Source organism: Hylobates moloch, unplaced genomic scaffold, assembly GCF_009828535.3.
Source record: "Hylobates moloch isolate HMO894 unplaced genomic scaffold, HMol_V3 SCAFFOLD_2, whole genome shotgun sequence".
Lineage (NCBI taxonomy): Eukaryota > Metazoa > Chordata > Mammalia > Primates > Hylobatidae > Hylobates > Hylobates moloch.
The window spans coordinates 49,298,661-49,316,872 of NW_026652277.1; the positions used below are offsets into that span (position 1 = coordinate 49,298,661).

Consider the following 18,212-nt stretch of genomic DNA (forward strand, 5'->3'; position numbering starts at 1 on the left):
TTTTTTCTTTTCTCTTCCATCTTCTTTCTTTTTTCTCTCATCCTCATTCTTAAAAACCTAGAATATATCACAAATCCTTTATGCCCATGGAAGCATGAGGAATAAAGAATGGAGATGTTTGTTTTGCCATTAACTAAAGATCTGGGGTGTTGGGGAGAAGGGGGATAGAGAAGGAGAAGTGGAAAGAGGTGTCCATAATAGCTTAGGTGCAATTCTGCTTATTTTACATTTTACCCCTGCTGACTGCTACTTTTTCTTCAGCCCTAACACATTGTTTGTGCAGGGACCTCATAGGACCAGGAATTGTCCATAGAGGTGGGAATTTGTCTACCCTGCTTTGTGGAAGTTGTCTCACCCTGAAAGGGATACCTCTAGCATGGTAATAGTCTTCTAGGATTTGTTATCATATGGAAAGATGTAAAGGGAGGGATTCTGCTGCTGCTGCTGCATGCAGTCGCCATTTCATTTAAATGACTTATTTATAATTGATGACACTTTTCTGGCTTCCTGTTAATTCCTCCCTCAAAGATCAATAAATCAGAACCGGGCATGGTGGCATGCATCTGTGGTCCTGTAACTGCCCAACAGGTTCACCTTGCCCACTGTCCAGATAGAGCCAATTATCAAGACAGGGGAATTGCAATGGAGAAAGAGTAATTTATGCAGAGCCAGCTGTGCAGGAGACCAGAGTATTATTATTACTCAAATCAGTCTCCTTGAGCATTCGAGGATCAGAGTTTTTAAAGATAATTTGGCTGGTAGGGGCTTAGGAAGTGGAGAGTGCTGATTGGTCAGGTTGGAGATGGAATCATAGGGAGTGGAAGTGAGGTTTTCTTGCTGTCTTCTGTTCCTGGATGGGATGGCAGAACTGGTTGGGCCAGATTACCGGTCTGAGTGGTCTCAACTGATCCATCCGGTTCAGGGTCTGCAAGATATCTCAAGCACTGATCTTAGGTTTTACAACAGTGATGTTATCCCCAGGAACAATTTGGGGAGGTTCAGACCCTTGGAGCCAGAGGCTGCATTATCCCTAAAACATAATCTCTAATGTTGTAGCTAATTTGTTAGTCCTGCAAAGGTAGACTGGTCCCCAGGCAAGAAGGGGGTCTTTTCAGAAAAGGGCTATTATCAATTTTGTTTCAGAGTCAAACCATGAACTGAATTTCTTCCTAAAGTTAGTTCAGCCTACACCCAGGAATGAAGAAGGACAGCTTAAAGGTTAGAAGCAAGATGGAGTCAATTAGGTCTGATCTCCTTCACTGTCATAATTTCCTCAGTTATCATTTTTGCAAAGGTGGTTTCAGTCCCAGCTACTTGGGAGGCTGAGACAGGAGGATTAATGGAGCCCAGGAGTTTGAGGTTGCAGAGAGCTATGATCACGCCACTGCACTCCAGCCTGGGCGACAGAGTGAGACCCTGTCTCTAAATAAATAAATAAATAAATAAATAAATAAATAAATAAAATCAAGATGGTGTGCAATTAGAATTGAGCGATTTTGTTTCCAAACCTCAAGAAAGCTTGGTCTCGCTCTGTCCCAGGTGGCTGGATAAATTGGGCCTGTCAGCCCGAATGGGAATAGAAGTGGTGATGAGGCAAGTATTCTTTGGAGCAGGAAACTACCATTTAGTGGATGAAAACTTCGATCCTTTACCCGTAAGTGACCATTATTTTCCTAATTCTAGTAGAGTAAAGTCAACTCAGGACCCTTGGTGTTAACCTCCTATGAATAGTCAATCCTCTCAGTAACTAGCCAAATCATGAGATGATGAATTAGAAGGAGCCTTAGATATCATCCAACCTTTTTTGTGTGTGTTTGAAGAGAAGAAATCAAGAGCTAGGAATAACTTTTTAAATGTAAGCCATTTGCAGTATAGTGTGGATTTTGTTTAAAAGGGGATAATTTGAAACTTTATGACTCATTATACAAGACAAAATAAGTTGGATTTTTAAATGTTTTATAAAGTAAATCAAAGTTATAACTGCCTACAGTATGCAAAGCTTCAAAACATTTTTTATGTTATGAAATTGTAATTTATTTAACCTTAAAATGAGCCAGTACCATGTATTTGCTTAAAAATCTCATGCTAAGAATTTACTTTACTATTTTGTTAATAATCTTCAAGATATTTATGAATAAATTCTCATTTCTAATCCTTCCTCCAACTGCGTCTGGTGCTAAATCAGGAAATGTTTCTTCCCAAAAAGCCTCGTGGAAGATCTGTATATCTAAATATATGTCAGGGATAATACAGATGTAGGCCTGAGAAGCATGACCTTGAATTTTATAGTCTAAAGTGTCATTTGCAGATATCTATTTTCTAAGAATAATTCCTAAAAGAATTATTTGAATGTTGTAGGAAAGCTAAGAAATTTTGCAAAGAGCATATGTGAAAATATAAGCTAGGCTTTTGTGGTTTGTGGATAAACTTCCCAACAAAACTGCTTTTTATCTATAGTGGTCCAAGCTTGTGGAACATATTACTCATCTTTTTTTAGAAAATTCTTAGAAAAATGACCTTGCAAAAATGGAGTTTATCTTTCCCCAAGTATATTCTGTCATGTATAGAGTTAAACTAAGCATTGTAATTTCACTAGACAAACATTCAAAATCTACTCCTGACCTTTTTATCTCATCCAAATTTTCCCAGGGCCCAGACATAAACCTTTGCCTTACAAACTCTTTGTATATGCACTAAATATGCTTCTCCTTCAAGGTTCTCAGTCAGCTAGAAAAACGTGCAAGAGTAAATGGTACCCTTGACACTTGTAGATCCAAGAGAATTAGACTTAAACTCACTCTACGTGTCTGTGACTTTATTTCATTTGCATGACAGTCCTGTGAGGTGGCAAGGCAGGTATCTTGGATGCATTTTTTAGATAAGGAAGTTCAAATTGAGAAGAGGTTGCATGATTTACAGGAAGCCACACTGTAGTCCTCCGTTACTCTTAAAAATCCCATTCAAATCCTGCCTCTGAGGCCCGCGTACTTTCTACCCTACCAGTCATTGACCCATGCTTATGTCTCCTTTGAAAACAATGATTCCACTCTTGTCTCCAGTGAAAAAGTGGAATTTAAGCAGAGAAACAAAAGCCATTTGTCTTGTTAAGTCTACTTTCCCTCTACTTTCAAGAAGGAAAAGTTGGGGTATGTGTTGAATGGTGATTTATTTATTTATTTATTATTTTTAAAATTGAGACAAGGTCTCACTGTATTGTGCAGGCTGGTCTCAAACTCCTGGGCTCAAGTGATCATCCCACCTCAGCCTCCCAGTGTTGGGATTACAGGCATGAAACATTGTGCCCGCCACCGATCCGTGGTTTTTTAAGAAAAACTTTTACTATAGAAAATTTTAATCATATACAAAATACAGAGGAAAGTATATGAACCCACTTTAGGAGACTAGAATATGCCACCCCAAAATATGCCACTTTGGCATAAGGATTATTTCGAGCTAAAGGCAACTGGGAAGAAACACATAGAAGAAAAGTTCTCTGTCCTCCTCCATTTGCCTAAAAGCAGGACATGAATCTTAAAAGTCCCCCTCCTTCCCTTTCTACCAGGAAAAACAAGAGTTAATCACTGAAAATAACTTCAGACCCTTATCAGTGTAGAGATGGCACTAGAAGAAGCTATATTACGTACTCATTTATTTTCCTTCCCACAACTTGCCACCCCAGAAACTAAAAATCCTTTTCCTTTGTCATGTCTCTTGTCCAAAAATGTGCTCTATAAGCTGGAGTTCTAAGCCACCTCTTTGAGAATTACTTGTTCCCTGGGTATTTTCTGTTAATATACATGTATTAATATACACGTTAATAAACTTATGTTTGTTTTTCTCCTGTTTTCTGTCTTATTACAGAGGTCCATCCCAACTAAGAACAAAAGAATAGGATACTTTGATCTTGTTTAATCCATAATCCTTCCCGCTTTCCACCTCCTACCTATTAGATTACTTTGAAGCAAGTTTCAGATATATTACTTTATCTATAAATATTTCAGTATGTGCTAGGTGTGGTGGCTCACACCTGTAATCCCAACACTTTGAGAAGCTGAGGCAGGAGGATCACTTGAGCCCCGGAGTTCAAGACCAGCTACAGCAACAAAAAATCAAAAACTTATGATGGCATATGCCTGTGGTCCCAGCTACATGAGAGGCTGAGGCAGGAGGATCGCTTGAGCCTAAGAGGTTGAGGCTGCAGTAAGCTACATTCACACTGCTGCACTCCAGCCTGGGCGACAGAGAGAGACCATGTCTCAAAAAATATACATATTTTAGTATGTATCCTTTTTGTAAAAACACAATACTTTTATCATACTTTAAATAATAACAATAATTCCTTAGTATCACCAAATATTTTGTCAGTGTCTCACATTTTCCTTATTGTCTAAAATATTATTGATAGTTACTCAAATCAGAATCCAAACAAAGTCCATATATTGCATTTGGTTGATAAGTCTCTTAAGTTTGTTCGTCTTTAAGTTCTTCCTCCCTCTCTTTCATCTCTTGTAATTATTAACGTGAAAAAACAGGTAATTTGTTCTATAGTATTTCCTACATTATAGAGCTTGCTAAATGTATTCCTATGATATCATTTAGCATGTTCCTCTGTCCCCTGTGTTTCCTGTAAACTAGTAGTTATACCTAGAAGCTTGAGTTTATTCAGGTTTTTTATTGTGTTTTTTTTTTGCAAGAATTCTTCATTATCTGCTTCTGGAAGCACATAATGTCTGGTTGTGTCTGGTTTTGATCTTGATAGCTAGTGGTGACCATTGCCTAATCCATTACTTTATTCAGGTGGGGGGAATAAGGTTTTAAATGAAATTTTTTTAAAGATTTTTTTAACTGTTATTTTGAGACAGTGTCTCATTTCGTTTCCCAGGCTGGAGTGCAGAGGCGCAATCATGGCTCACTGCAGCCTTGACCTCCTGGGCTCAGGTGATCTTCTCACCTCAGCCTCCTCGGTACCTGGAACTACAGGTGCACACCACCACACCTGGCTAATTTTTTGTATTTTGTGTGCAGAAGGAGTTTCATCATGTTTCCCAGACTGGTCTTGAACTCCTGGGTTCAAGTGATCTACCCACTTCAGCCTGCCAAAAGCTTGGGATTACACTTTGGCCACCGTGCCTGGCCTAAATGAAATTATTTGTCTCTAAACAGACAGAAGTTTTACTTTAAAAATTTGTCTTTGTGAGTGTGTACATGTGTTTGTGTGTGTGTGTGTGTCTAAAAGTTTGGCTTTGAGCTTTGCTTTGAATTCTTGGATGAACGATAACCAAGAATACTTAAACTCTGATCATTGTTGACAGATATTCCCTAGAGGCTATGGCCTTTTGAATTGTGTCCTCCAGTGATAAAAAACAGCAAGCAAGATACTGCTCTCAGATTCATGGTGGTCACATGTGAGGGAAAAAAAAAAAAAAAGATGAATAGTATTTAAATGCCCCTGGGATAACAGTGATACTCTTTGTAGGATAACTATTTGCTTGCCACTGGTTTCGTTAAATAAGGACAAAAGTAAAGATCTATTTTTGTCTCTTTCTCACCAACCACCACAACTAGGATTATTGGCTATCTCTTCTGTTCAAGAAATTGGTGGGCACCAAGGTGTTAATGGCAAGTGTGAAAGGTTCAAAGAGAAGGAAACTTCGAGTATACCTTCATTGCACAAACACTGACAAGTAAGTATAAAACACACCTTTTACCAATCATCAAGTTTTAGTGGGTAAGCCCATAACTTTACTCAAACACCCTGTTGCATGTATCTATACATTGCATAAGTATAGGCAGTTGCAGTTTAGTAAAGTTTTATACAATGATTTTATTTTATTTTATTTTTAAAAGAAAAATGATACTTTTGTTGTTGTTGTTTTTTGAGACAGGGCCTCGTTCTGTCACCCAGGCTGGAATGCAGTGGTGCAATCTCAGTCACTGCAACCTCCGCCTCCTGAATTCAAGTGATTCTTGAAAAGGAGAACAATAATAACAACAATATTATTTTCAAAAGTTGCTACTGCAGTTTCTGGAGTTGAGAAGACATCGAGATTTTTGTAGCCTCATACTCTTGCTTTAGGTAGCAAAAAATGTTCCTAAATCTCAGGAATATTCTCTAGATAGATTTCAATCTATCATTCCTGATAAGATGATGCTGAAATACCAATTCTAGCCAAAAAAGACCACCTACCATTTCCGATTGTTGGTGACTGGGAACTCTGGATAGTGAGGACCCCAGTGGGAAGTAGCGAGGGGAATGGTTTGAATGGATAAATTCATACAAAATGTCAGTAGATTTAATTTTCTTATATGTTTCAGTCTTTTTATAAGGCTAGGAAAAGCCCCTGTTTTTATGGTTTATAATTTGAATTCACATGAACCCACAAAATTTGCCTTTTACCTTCCTATATCTGAAAATGGATAGTCTGGCTGGCCTCTTAACAAACCAGCTGGCAGAGCTGTGAGGATCTCAGTGTGCTCTAGCCCAGACATTGGTAGCGTGAACGGCAATATTTTTAACTGTGTTTTCAAAATAGGAGCATACTAGTGGTCTAAAACGATCATAAAAGAAGGATACTAAGAGGGCCCACTGTCGTTATGGATCCTAATACTTAGGATGCATTATGGATTGTCATTATGGATACTAATACTTAGGATCACATTTGTAATTGAGTTTTTAATTGCTTAAATTAGATAAATATTTTTATTGAGTTAACCTCTTTGCTTTTAGTCCAAGGTATAAAGAAGGAGATTTAACTCTATATGCCATAAACCTCCATAATGTCACCAAGTACTTGCGGTTACCCTATCCTTTTTTTAACAAGCAAGTGGATAAATACCTTCTAAGACCTGTGGGACCTCATGGATTACTTTCCAAGTAAGTAATTTTCCTTGTTCATTCCAAACTTTCAATAAATTTACTGGTGTTTATCAGAATAGAGAGTTTGGACAAGGAGCAAAAGACAAAGTCAACTATTTCAAGTTCTAATAATTCTTAATATTCAGGAAATTTATACATGAATACTTACTAATATGAGTATAACTCACCCTAAGAGTCTAAAGCAAAAGGATGTGAACACAAACTAGCAGTTATCTTAGAGAATAAGTTTGCATTTCAAAATAACTTGACATATCAAGATCCACTCAACGCATTTAAATTATTTACTCTAAAAAGACATAATTCTTGGTAACACATTCACTAAAGCAAAATATACCTTTGTATAATTGCTATCAAAGATATGTGGGTTGGTATAAAATATCATACCATGTGAGATCAGTGTGATTCTTTTACAGCATTAATTTTTATTGGTTAGAGTAAGAAAAAGAATAGCTAGAGTATACTTCTTAAGTAGATTCTCATACACTTTGGTTTCAAAAACCAATTATTGACTACATCTTATAAAAGCCTGTATTCAATGGAGTGCCAAAAAATGACTATGAGTCTTGAAGAGTTAGGCATATAAATATTTTAAGGTTTCTGCTCAATGTATGTTGGAAGGAGTTCCTTTCTCATGACTATTCTCATATTGGAGCATAAAAAGAGTTTGCAGCCTTGGCGCAGTGGCTCACGCCTGTAATCCCAACACTTTGGGAAGCTGAAGCAGGCAGATCACTTCAGCCCAGGAGTTTGAGACCAGCCTGGGCAATATGGCGAAACTCTGTCTACAAAAAAATACCAAAATTAGCCAGGCGTGGTGGCGTGTACCTGTAGTCCCAGCTACTTGGGAAGCTGAGGTAGGAGGATTGCTAGAGCCCAGGGGGGTCATGGCTGCAGTGAGCTGTGATGGTGCCTCTGTCACCCAGCCTGGGTGACAGAGTGAGACCCTGTCTCAAAAAAATAAATAAATAAAAATTAAGAGTTTACAAAATTCTCACCATCTCCTCCCATCTTTGCAAATGCCACATAAGTGGTGTATTCCAGGACTATTAGCCTCGGAACCTGAGGCAGTACAGTAAGCACGCTTTCTCCAAAGTCCTATCCCCCACAGGCAAACATTATTAACACTGGGTACTGTTCTTTTATTTTTTTCCTCTCTATGCTTTATTTTACTATAACTATAATCATATAACATGTAATAGGAAAAAGGCAGGGTCAGGGGAGAGATCCAGAAGTCTTCCCAAGAGCCTTTCCAACATAGCCTCTGTAGACATTTTTTTCTTTCTTTTTTTTTTTTTTTGAGACAGTCTCACTCTGTTGCCTAGGCTAGAGTGCAGTTGCGTGATCTAGGCTTACTGCAACCTCCGCCTTCCGGGTTCAAGTGATCCTCCCACCTCAGCCTCCCTAGTAGCTGGGATTACAGGCATGCATCACCACACCTGGCTAATTTTTGTATTTTTAGTAGAGATGAGGTTTCACCATGTGGGCCAGGCTGGTCTTGAACTCCTGACCTCAAGTGATCCACCTGCCTTAGCCTCCCTTAGTGCTGGGATTACATGCGTGAGCCACCATGCCCTGCCCCTATTACATTCTGATCACACATTTTATGTTTTATAATTGGAAAACTGGTGAAATTATAGACAATGTTTTATTCCCCTAAATTCTCTTTGATGAGTATATATTACTTACACTATTCTGTCTTTAAAATTTTGCAAAAAAGTATCCTAGATAAGTTTATGAGTGCACAGTCTGTACGCTTGCTCATATTAATGACCTCAGAGAGTTAAACAACAGTCACCTTTAAAAATTATTACTATCATTATTATTATTTTTGAGGCGGGGGTCTCATTCTGTCTCCCAGGCTGGAGAGTAGTGGTGCAGTCACAGCTCACTGCAGCCACTGCTGCCTGGGCTCAAGTGATCCTTCCTCCTCAGCCTTCTGAGTAGCTGAGACCACAGGCTTATGCTATCACACCTGGCTAATTGTTTAATTTTTTGTAGAGACGAGGTCTCATTATGTTGCCCAGGCTGGTCTCAAACTCCTAAGCTCAAGTGATCTTCCTCGGCCTCCCAAAGTGCTGGGATTACAGGCATGAAAAACTGCACCCAGCCCTAAAAATTATTAGGTTCCTGTATGGTTTTAAAAAAAATAGAGACAAGGTCTCACTGTATTGCCCAAGCTGGTCTCGAACTCCTGGACTCATGCAATCCTGCTGCCTTAGCCTCCCAAAGTGCTGGGATTACAGGCATGACCCACCTCATCTGGGCTGAATGAACATATTTTTAACATAAAGGCAGTATTTTATATTTATCTCATACTTTTTGCCCAGCATCCCCATTTCCGCCGAATCTGTTGCTTGCTAATTCCTTCCAGCTTCATTTCATCTGAAATTTGACAAACATCTTCTATCTCTTTGTCATGTTATTGACTTCAGAATATAAAATAAGACACTACACCCAAATTAAACCCCACCCTCATTGCCCAGCCTGATGTGAAAATAATCAGCATACATTAAGCTTACACTTGATATATGTGTAGCATCTTTTAGATAAATGTACAGCTGATTAAGCAATATAGCCTGATGGTATAATATCTTGCTCATGTGCCTCATCTTATCCCCAGCAGGATTAATTCACAGTGATCAGATTTACCTTTAAACTTTGTAGCAAAATATCCTCTCCAAAAGCATATCTAAAACTTTTGTGTGTACTCTTGCAAGGTTCTTAATTTCATGCAGAACAGGCTCTTACCACTGTTCGTTGGAGATATTTTCAAGACCTATTTTTGTCTGTGGTTTCCTGATGATGGTCATGGCATTTCCCCCTTCACCCCATCTAAAAATTGAGGTGATACAGGCTTTTAACCAAAACCAACTCATATAGACTGAGTACAACTCCAGTAGCAATGGGCGTGCTATTGATACGTCTTAAGTTATAGAACCCAGGGCTGAGCATCTCATTAGGTCAAAATGGAAACCAGTTTTTCTGCTCACTGATGCTTAATGAGGACAGGGTGTGAGAGAATTTTTTAAGGAAAAAAAATCTATAATAACGCTACATGGAAAAATATCTAACATTAGAGAATTAAGTAAATAAACTAATATACTCACACCATGGAATCCTGTGTAGACATTAAAATTATGTAGTGGATGAATGTTTAATGGTGTGAGAAAAAGTTGGATGTGCTGGGGTAGGGGGAAGAGTCAAGTTTTAAGAAGATACAATATACCCATACTTAAGTAAAAAAAAAAATGTACACACTCGTGTGTTGCTTAATGATGGGGATACATTCTGAGAAATGTGTCGATAGGTGATTTCATCCTTGTGTGAACATCATAGAGTGAACTTACACAAGCCTAGACAGTCTGGCCTACTATACATCTAGGCTATATGACTAGCCTATTGCTCCTAGGCTACAAACCTGTAAAGCATGTTACTGTAGTGAATATACAAATACTTAACACAATGGCAAGTTACCATTGTGTTAAGTAGTTGTGTATCTAAACATATCTAAACATAGAAAACTAATGTGTTGTGCTACAATGTTACAATGACTATGATATTGCTAGGCAATAGGAATTATAATTTTATCATTTTATGGAACCACACTCATATATGCGGTCCGTGGTGGACCAAAACATCCTTATGTGGCATATGACTGTATACATGTACATAAAAAATAGATGAAAGAATGAATATACATCAAAATATTTAAAATGGTTATAATGACTTAGGTTACTTTTCCTATATTTATCTGAGTAATAATAATGATGATAGATAATACTTTTATAGTGTTTATTATACAAAAGACACTGTTATAAGTGTTCTACATACATGTATTACATAAATGATATGAATATAACTCTGACAGTAACTAATCTTATACGTTCTTTTTTCTTTTTTTTTTTTTTTTTCGACAGAATCTTGCTCTACCGCCAAGGCTGGAGTGCAGTGGTGCAATCTCAGCTCACTGCAACCTCCGCCTCCCAGCTTCAAAAGATTCTCATGTCTCAGCCTCCTGAGTAGCTGGGACTACAGGCACACACCACCATGCCCTGCTAATTTTTGTATTTTTGGGTAGAGATGGAGTTTTGCCATGTTGGCCAGGCTGATCTTGAACTCCTGGCCTCAAGTAATCTGCCTGCCTCAGCCTCCCAAAGTGCTGGGATTACAGGTGTGAACCACTGTGCTTGGCCTAATTTACAAGTTTTCAATATTCGAAGAGTACTAACTTTGTTCACAATATAAAACATATTTGAGAAAAAGAGATATAAGCATCTTATTTAGAATTATGAAAATATCAATAGACCTACAGCTGACTAAAGCTTTTCTTCATAAGCTCTTGCCTATATTGATTTGCTCCTGTGAATATGCATTAATTTGATTTAAATAATAAGTATGTATAAGAAATAACACTTTTCCTTAATTTTTAAAAACGTTCAACAGTTTTTAATTTGAATTCCAATAGTTAAATACATAGAAAATATAAAATTTTCTGTAGTTTTAGCCAATTGTTTTTGTTTCACCACAGCATTCTACCAAAATTTCTTAATAACAGTAAGAAAATGAATGCATACCTCCTGCAGGGAGACGGGAGTTAGACAGTTTATGGGCATAGTTACAAGTGAGAAATTTCATTGGCTACCATTTATGCTAAATTCATAAAAACTGCATTCAATTCTATATATCTATTTGCTTTATATAAAAAAGGTTTCAGTTATTGGCCATTAAATAAAATAGCCACCATTCCAGGAGTTGTGTCATGTTTATCCTTTTTATACCGCCATCATATTGCCTAGTATAGATTGTGTGTGTTCCATTTTCTGTAATGGGCCAGACAGTAAATATTTCTGGCTTTGGGGTCCATATGGTCTCTATTATAACTACTCAACTCTGCCACTGTAGCTTAAAGATTATCTAGGTCAAATGCCTAACTGATAAAGTGTTGAAATACAAGTTATATAATATAGGCTGCCACACACACACAAAAAAGTTTATTTGGTCTAAAAAAGATTTCATGACTTTTGTAGCAGCATGGGTGGGGCACGCACCACTTGGTTAACTCTGTGTATCTTTCTCCTTTGCAGATCTGTCCAACTCAATGGTCAAACTCTAAAGATGGTGGATGATCAAACCTTGCCACCGTTAATGGAAAAACCTCTCCGGCCAGGAAGTTCACTGGGCTTGCCAGCTTTCTCATATAGTTTTTTTGTGATAAGAAATGCCAAAGCTGCTGCTTGCATCTGAAAATAAAATATACTAGTCCTGACACTGAATTTTTCAAGTATACTAAGAGTAAAGCAACTCAAGTTATAGGAAAGGAAGCAGATACCTTACAAAGCAACTAGTGGGTGCTTGAGAGACACTGGGACACTCTCAGTGCTAGATTTAGCACAGTATTTTGATCTCGCTGGGTAGAGCACTGCTAATAATAATAGCTAATAATACCTTGTTCCAAATACTGCTTAGCATTTTGCATGTTTTACTTTTATCTGAAGTTTTGTTTTGTTTTATTATTTATTTATTTATTTATATTTTGAGACAGAGTCTCTCTCTGTCACCCAGGCTGGAGTGCCGTGGTGCAATCTTGGCTCACTGCAACTTCAAGCAATTCTCCTGCCTCAGCGTCCTGAGTAGCTGGGATTATAGGCATGTGCCACCACGCCCAGCTACTTTCTATATTTTTTGTAGAGATGGAGTTTCACCATATTGGCCAAGCTGGTCTCAAACTCCTGTCCTCGAACTCCTGTCCTCAAGTGATCCACCCACCTCAGCCTCTCAAAGTGCTGGGATTACAGGCATGAGCCACCACACCCAGTAGTGTTTTATTTTTGAGACAGGGTCTCACTCTGTTGCCCAGGCTGGAGTGTAGTGGTGCAATCATAGTTCACTGCAGGTTTTTAACTCCTGGGCTCAAGTCATCCTCCTGCTTAGCCTCCTAAGTAGCTAGGACCACAGACACATGCCATCACACCTGGCTATTTTTAAAAAATTTTTTGTAGAGATGGGGTCTCGCTGTGTTACCCAAACTGGTCCTGAACTCCTGGACTCAATTGATCCTCCCACCTTGGCCTTCCAGGTGCTGGGATTTCTCTGGGAGTACAGCATGGTACAGCAGGAGATCATTTGATGTTACCTCTGTGCAGTGTTGCTAGTCAGCAAAAGACTTTAAAACCTGTGGGGACAGCAATTAGCCACCGCACCCAGTCTTTATTCAAAGTTATTAAAAATGGCTGGGCACAGTGGCTCACACCTGTAATCCTAGCACTTTAGGAGGCCGAGGCGGATGGATTACCTGATGTCAGCAATTTGAGACCAGCCTGGCCAACATGGTGAAACCCCATCTCTACTAAAAAATACAAAAATTAGCCAGGTGTGGTGGTGCACACCTGTAGTCCCAGCTACTTGGGAGGCTGGGGCAGGAGAATTACTTGAACCCAGGAGGCAGAGGTTGCAGTGAGCCGAGATTGTGCCACTGCACTCCAGCCTGGGTGACAGAGCAAGATTCCATCTCAAAAAAACAAAAGTTATTAAAAAATGTATGTGAATGCTCCTAATATGGCCAGGAAGCAAAGGGTATATTATGATTTTTAAGAAGGTGCTTAGCTGTATATTTATCTTTCAAAATGTATTAGAAGATTTTAGAATTCTTTCTTTCATGTGCCATCTCTACAGGCTCCCATCAGAAAAAGTGTACTGCCATTACCGTGAAACTGGTTGTAAAAGAGAAACTATCTATTTGCACCTTAAAAGAGAGCCAGATTTTGCTGCTTTTCTTCTTTCGGTTTTCTTTGTCAGCAATAATATGTGAGAGGACAGACTGTTAGATATGATAGTATAAAAAATGATTAATGACAATTCAGAGGTGAAGAGATTCTGTAAACTTAAAATTACTATAAATGAAATTGATTTATCAAGAGGATAAATTTGAGAAAACACTCAATACCTTATAACCATCTGTTAATGTTTACTTTTTCTCTACCTTTCATCCTTGTTTCAGTTGGGAAGCTTTTGGCTGCAAGTAACAGAAACTCCTGATTCAAATGGCTTAAACCATAAGGAAATGTATATTCCCACGTAACTAGACGTTCAAACAGGCCAGGCTCCAGCACTTCAGTATGTCACCAGGGATCTGGGTTCTTCCCAGCTCTCTGCTCTGCCATCTTTAGTGTTGGCTTCATTCTCAGACTCTGGTAGCATGATGGCTGTAGCTGTTTCACGGGCCCCTTCAAACCACATAGCAACCAGAGGAAGAAAATGAGCCATTTTTTTGAGTCTCCTTCATAGACTTGAATAACTCTTTTTCAGAGCTTCTCACAGCAAACCTCTCCTCATGTCTTATTGTTCAGAAATGGGTAATGTGGCCATTTCACCAGTCACTGCCAACAACAACGAGGTTCCTATAATTGTCTCTGAGTAACCCTTTGGAATGGAGAGAGGGAACACTGCAGTTCTGTGCTTTTTACCAGTGACAAAATGTAATTATTTTCCCCTCTTAAGGATTAATATTCTTTAAATTTATGCCTGTTATGAATAAAGTGTCTTTAAAAATTTTTATTTTAATAGCTTTAGGGGTACACACTTTTTGCTTGCAGGGGTGAATTGTGTAGTGGTGAAGACTTGGCTTTTAGTGTACTTGTCACCTGAGCGATGTACATTGTACCCAATAGGTAATTTTTCCATTCATTACCCGCCTTCCACCCTCCTCCCTTCTGAGTCTCCAACATCCATTATACCACTGTGTATGTTCTTGTGTACCTATAGCTGAGCTTCCACTTATAATTGAGAACAGGCAGTATTTGGTTTTCCATTCCTGAGTTACTTTCCTTAGGATAACAGCCCCTAGTTCCATCCAAGTTGCTGCAAAATACATTATTTTATTCTTCTTTATGGCTGAGTAATAGTCCATGGTATATATATACCACATTTTCTTTATCCACTCATCAGTTGATGGACACTTAGGTTAATTCCATTCAATTTCATTCAATTTAAGTACATTTGTAAGGAGCTAAAGCTGAAAATTAAATTTTAGATCTTTCAATACTCTTAAATTTTATATGTAAGTGGTTTTTATATTTTCACATTTGAAATAAAGTTAATTTTTATAACCTTGATATTGTATGACTATTCTTTTAGTAACGCTAAAGCCTACAGACTCCTACATTTGGAAGCCTTGTTTTCCTTCATTGCTTTGTTTATACCTGGAAACAGGATATAGAACCACTAGTGTGTTGTTTCACCCCTTGTTATACTATCAGGTATCAGAAGTGGGGGTTTTCCAATGCACAGTCTGAGACAAGGACTTGGGGTCAGGTGGGTTATTTGGGAATAAGGAATGAGAGATCAGGGAGTGTGAGAGGGAAGAGAAGAAAAAAACAATATTAATTTTTGCTGTTGAGTTTGCTGCTGTGGGCAATGAGCGTTCAGTTCCACCAGCACTACTGAGAATTGTAGGGGATGCCTCCCAAAATTTGTCTCTTATTATTCTCTTATTTCTCATCAGCTATCATTTTATAGTCACATTATTGTCAATTACAATTTCTATAAAGAACACCAGTTTCATATAAAATTGTTTTAAGGCTGGAAGCAATTATAGTTAATGATTGTATTTGTTAAGCTTGAAAGTCACTTTAACGTCTCATTTGGGAGTCAAACGATAAATATTTTCTTTTCTTTTTTCTCTTTTTTTGAGAAAGGGTCTCTGTCATCCAGTCTGGAGTGCAGTGGTATGGCATGCTCATGGCTCACTGCAGCCTAGGCCTCCTGGGCTCAACCCACCTCAGCCTCCCTAGTAGCTGGGACTACAAGTGCATGCCACCATGCATTTTTGTATTTTTTGTAAAGATGATGTTTTGATATGTTGCTCAGGCTGGTCTTGAACTCCATGGCTCAAGCAATCTGCCTGCCTCAGCCTCCCATAGTATTGGGATTACAGGCATAAGCCACCACACCTGACCAATAAATATTTTTTAAACCTAAAACACCTTCTCTAGGGCCAACCACAAAAATCAGATGAAACATAGTAGAGATGAAAAATATGAATGTAGAAGTGCTTCAAACATGTAAATCTACTAAAATGAAGGGTACATGTAAAGTGGAATGAATGTTCTGGTTGATGCAACATTTAAACAAATATTTGTGGGATGAATGAATTTATTCTCCATCCACTAGGTGCAACATTTCTACATTAGGGTTCTCTAGAGAAGAGAAACAGTACCAATAGGATATATATAAAGATATAAAGAGATTTTTTTTTTTTTTTGGAGACAGAGTCTTGCTCTGTCACCCAGGCTGGAGTGCAGTGGCACGATCTCGGCTCACTGCAAGCTCTGCCTCCCGGGTTCACACCATTCTCCTGCCTCAGCCTCCCGAGTAGCTGGGACTACAGGCATCCGCCACCAAGCCCAGCTAATTTTTTGTATTTTTAGTAGAAACAGGGTTTCACCATGTTAGCCAGGATGGTCTCAATCTCCTGATCTCGTGATCCGCCCGCCTCGGCCTCCCAAAGTCCTGGGATTACAGGTATGAGTCACTGCACCCGCTGATTTATTTTAATTAGTTCAAGCAATTATGGAGGCTGCTGAATCCAAAATCTGCAGGGTAGGCCAGCTGGCAGGCTGGAGACCCAGGAAAGGGCCGATGTTGCAGTTGAAGTCCAAGTCCAAAGGCCGTTTGCTGGGAGAATTCCTTCTTGCCTGAGGTAGGTCAGTCTTTTGTTCTATTCAGGCCTTCAACAGATTGGATGAAGCCCACCCACATTATGGAGGGCAATCTACTTTACTCAAAATCCACCAGTTTAAATGCTAATTTCATCCTAAAACACCCTGTATTAGTCTGTTCTCATGCTGCTAATAAAGACGCACTGCAGACTGGGTAATTTATAAAGGAAAGAGCTTTAATTAACTCACAATTCCACATGGCTTGGGAGGCCTCACAATCATGGCAGAAGTTGAAGGAGGAGCAAAGGCACATCTTACATGGAGGCAGGCAAGAGAGCTTGTTCTGGGGAACTCCCCTTTATAAAACCATCAGTCCTCATGAGACATATTCACTATCATGAGAACACAGGAAAGACCCACCCCCATTATTCAATTACCTCCCACTGGGTCCCTCCCACAACACATGGGAATTATGGGAGGTACAGTTCAAGATAAGATTTGGGTGGGGACACAGCCAAACAGTATCATTCCACCCTTGGCCCCTCCCAAATCTCATGTCCTCACATTTCAAAATCTATCATACCTTCCCACAGTCCTCCAAAGTGTTAACTCATTTCAGCATTAACTCAAAAGTCCACAGTCCAAAGTCTCATCTGAGACAAGGTAAGTCCCTTCCCCCATGAGCCTATAAAATCAAAAGCAAATTAGTTACTTCCTAGATACAATGGAGGTACAGGCATTGGATAAACACACCGGTTCCAAATGAAAGAAATTGGCCAAAACGAAGGGGCTACAGGCCCCATGCAAATCTGAAACCCAGCAGGGCAGCCAAATCTTAAAGCTTCAAAATTATCTCCTTTGACTCCATGTCTCACATCCAGGTCACACTGATGCAAAAGGTGGGTTCCCATGGTCTTAGGCAGCCCCAGCCTATGTCTTTGCAGGGTGCAGCCCCTCTCCTGACTGCTTTCATGAGCTGGCATTAACTGACTGAAGCTTTTCCAGGTGTGCAGTGCAAGCTGTCAGTGGATCTACCATTCTGGGGTCTGAAGGATGGTGGCTCTCTTCTCACAGCTCCACTACGTGGTGCCCCAGTGGGGACTCTGTGTGGGGGTTCACACTGCACATTTCCCTTCTGCATTGCCCTAGCAGAAGTTCTCTTATGAGGGCTCTGCCCCTGTAGCAGACCTCTGCCTGGACATCCAGGCATTTCCATACATCCTCTGAAATCTAGGCAGAGGTCCCCAAACATCAGTTCTTGACTTCTGTGCACCCTCAGACATAACACCACGTGTAAGCCACCAAGGCTTGGGGCTTGCACCCTCTGATGCAATGGGCTGAGCTGTACGTTGGCCTCTTTTTGCCACAGCTGGGATGCAGGACACCAAGTCCCAAGACTGCACAAAGCAGCAAGGCCCTGGGCCAGGCCTACGAAACCATTTTTTCTTCCTAGGCCTCCTGGCTTGTGATGGGAGGGGCTGCCGTGAAGACCTCTGACATGCCCTGAGACATTTTCCCCATTGTCTTGGTGATTCACATTTGGCTCCTCGTTACGTATGCAAATTTCTGCAGCCCCCTTGAATTTCTCCTCAGAAAATGGGTTTTTTCTTTCTATCATATCATCAGGCTGCAAATTTTCTGAACTTTTATGTTGTGCTTCCCTTTTGAACACAAGTTCC

The 18,212-nt window shown here is 39.4% G+C and overlaps 1 protein-coding gene across 1 annotated transcript in view; it reads left to right on the forward strand.

Annotated features, from left to right (window-relative positions):
• The window catches only part of HPSE (heparanase), a 42,592-nt gene extending 27,604 nt beyond the window's left edge, over window positions 1–14,988 (forward strand). Inside the window, exons 9-12 of the mRNA XM_032148303.2 lie at window positions 1,540–1,654; window positions 5,566–5,684; window positions 6,728–6,874; window positions 11,962–14,988. Coding sequence (XP_032004194.1) covers window positions 1,540–1,654; window positions 5,566–5,684; window positions 6,728–6,874; window positions 11,962–12,121 — 541 coding nt within the window. The 3' untranslated portion in view covers window positions 12,122–14,988. The remainder of the gene's footprint in view (window positions 1–1,539; window positions 1,655–5,565; window positions 5,685–6,727; window positions 6,875–11,961) is intronic.
• Window positions 14,989–18,212: the final 3,224 nt, after the last annotated feature.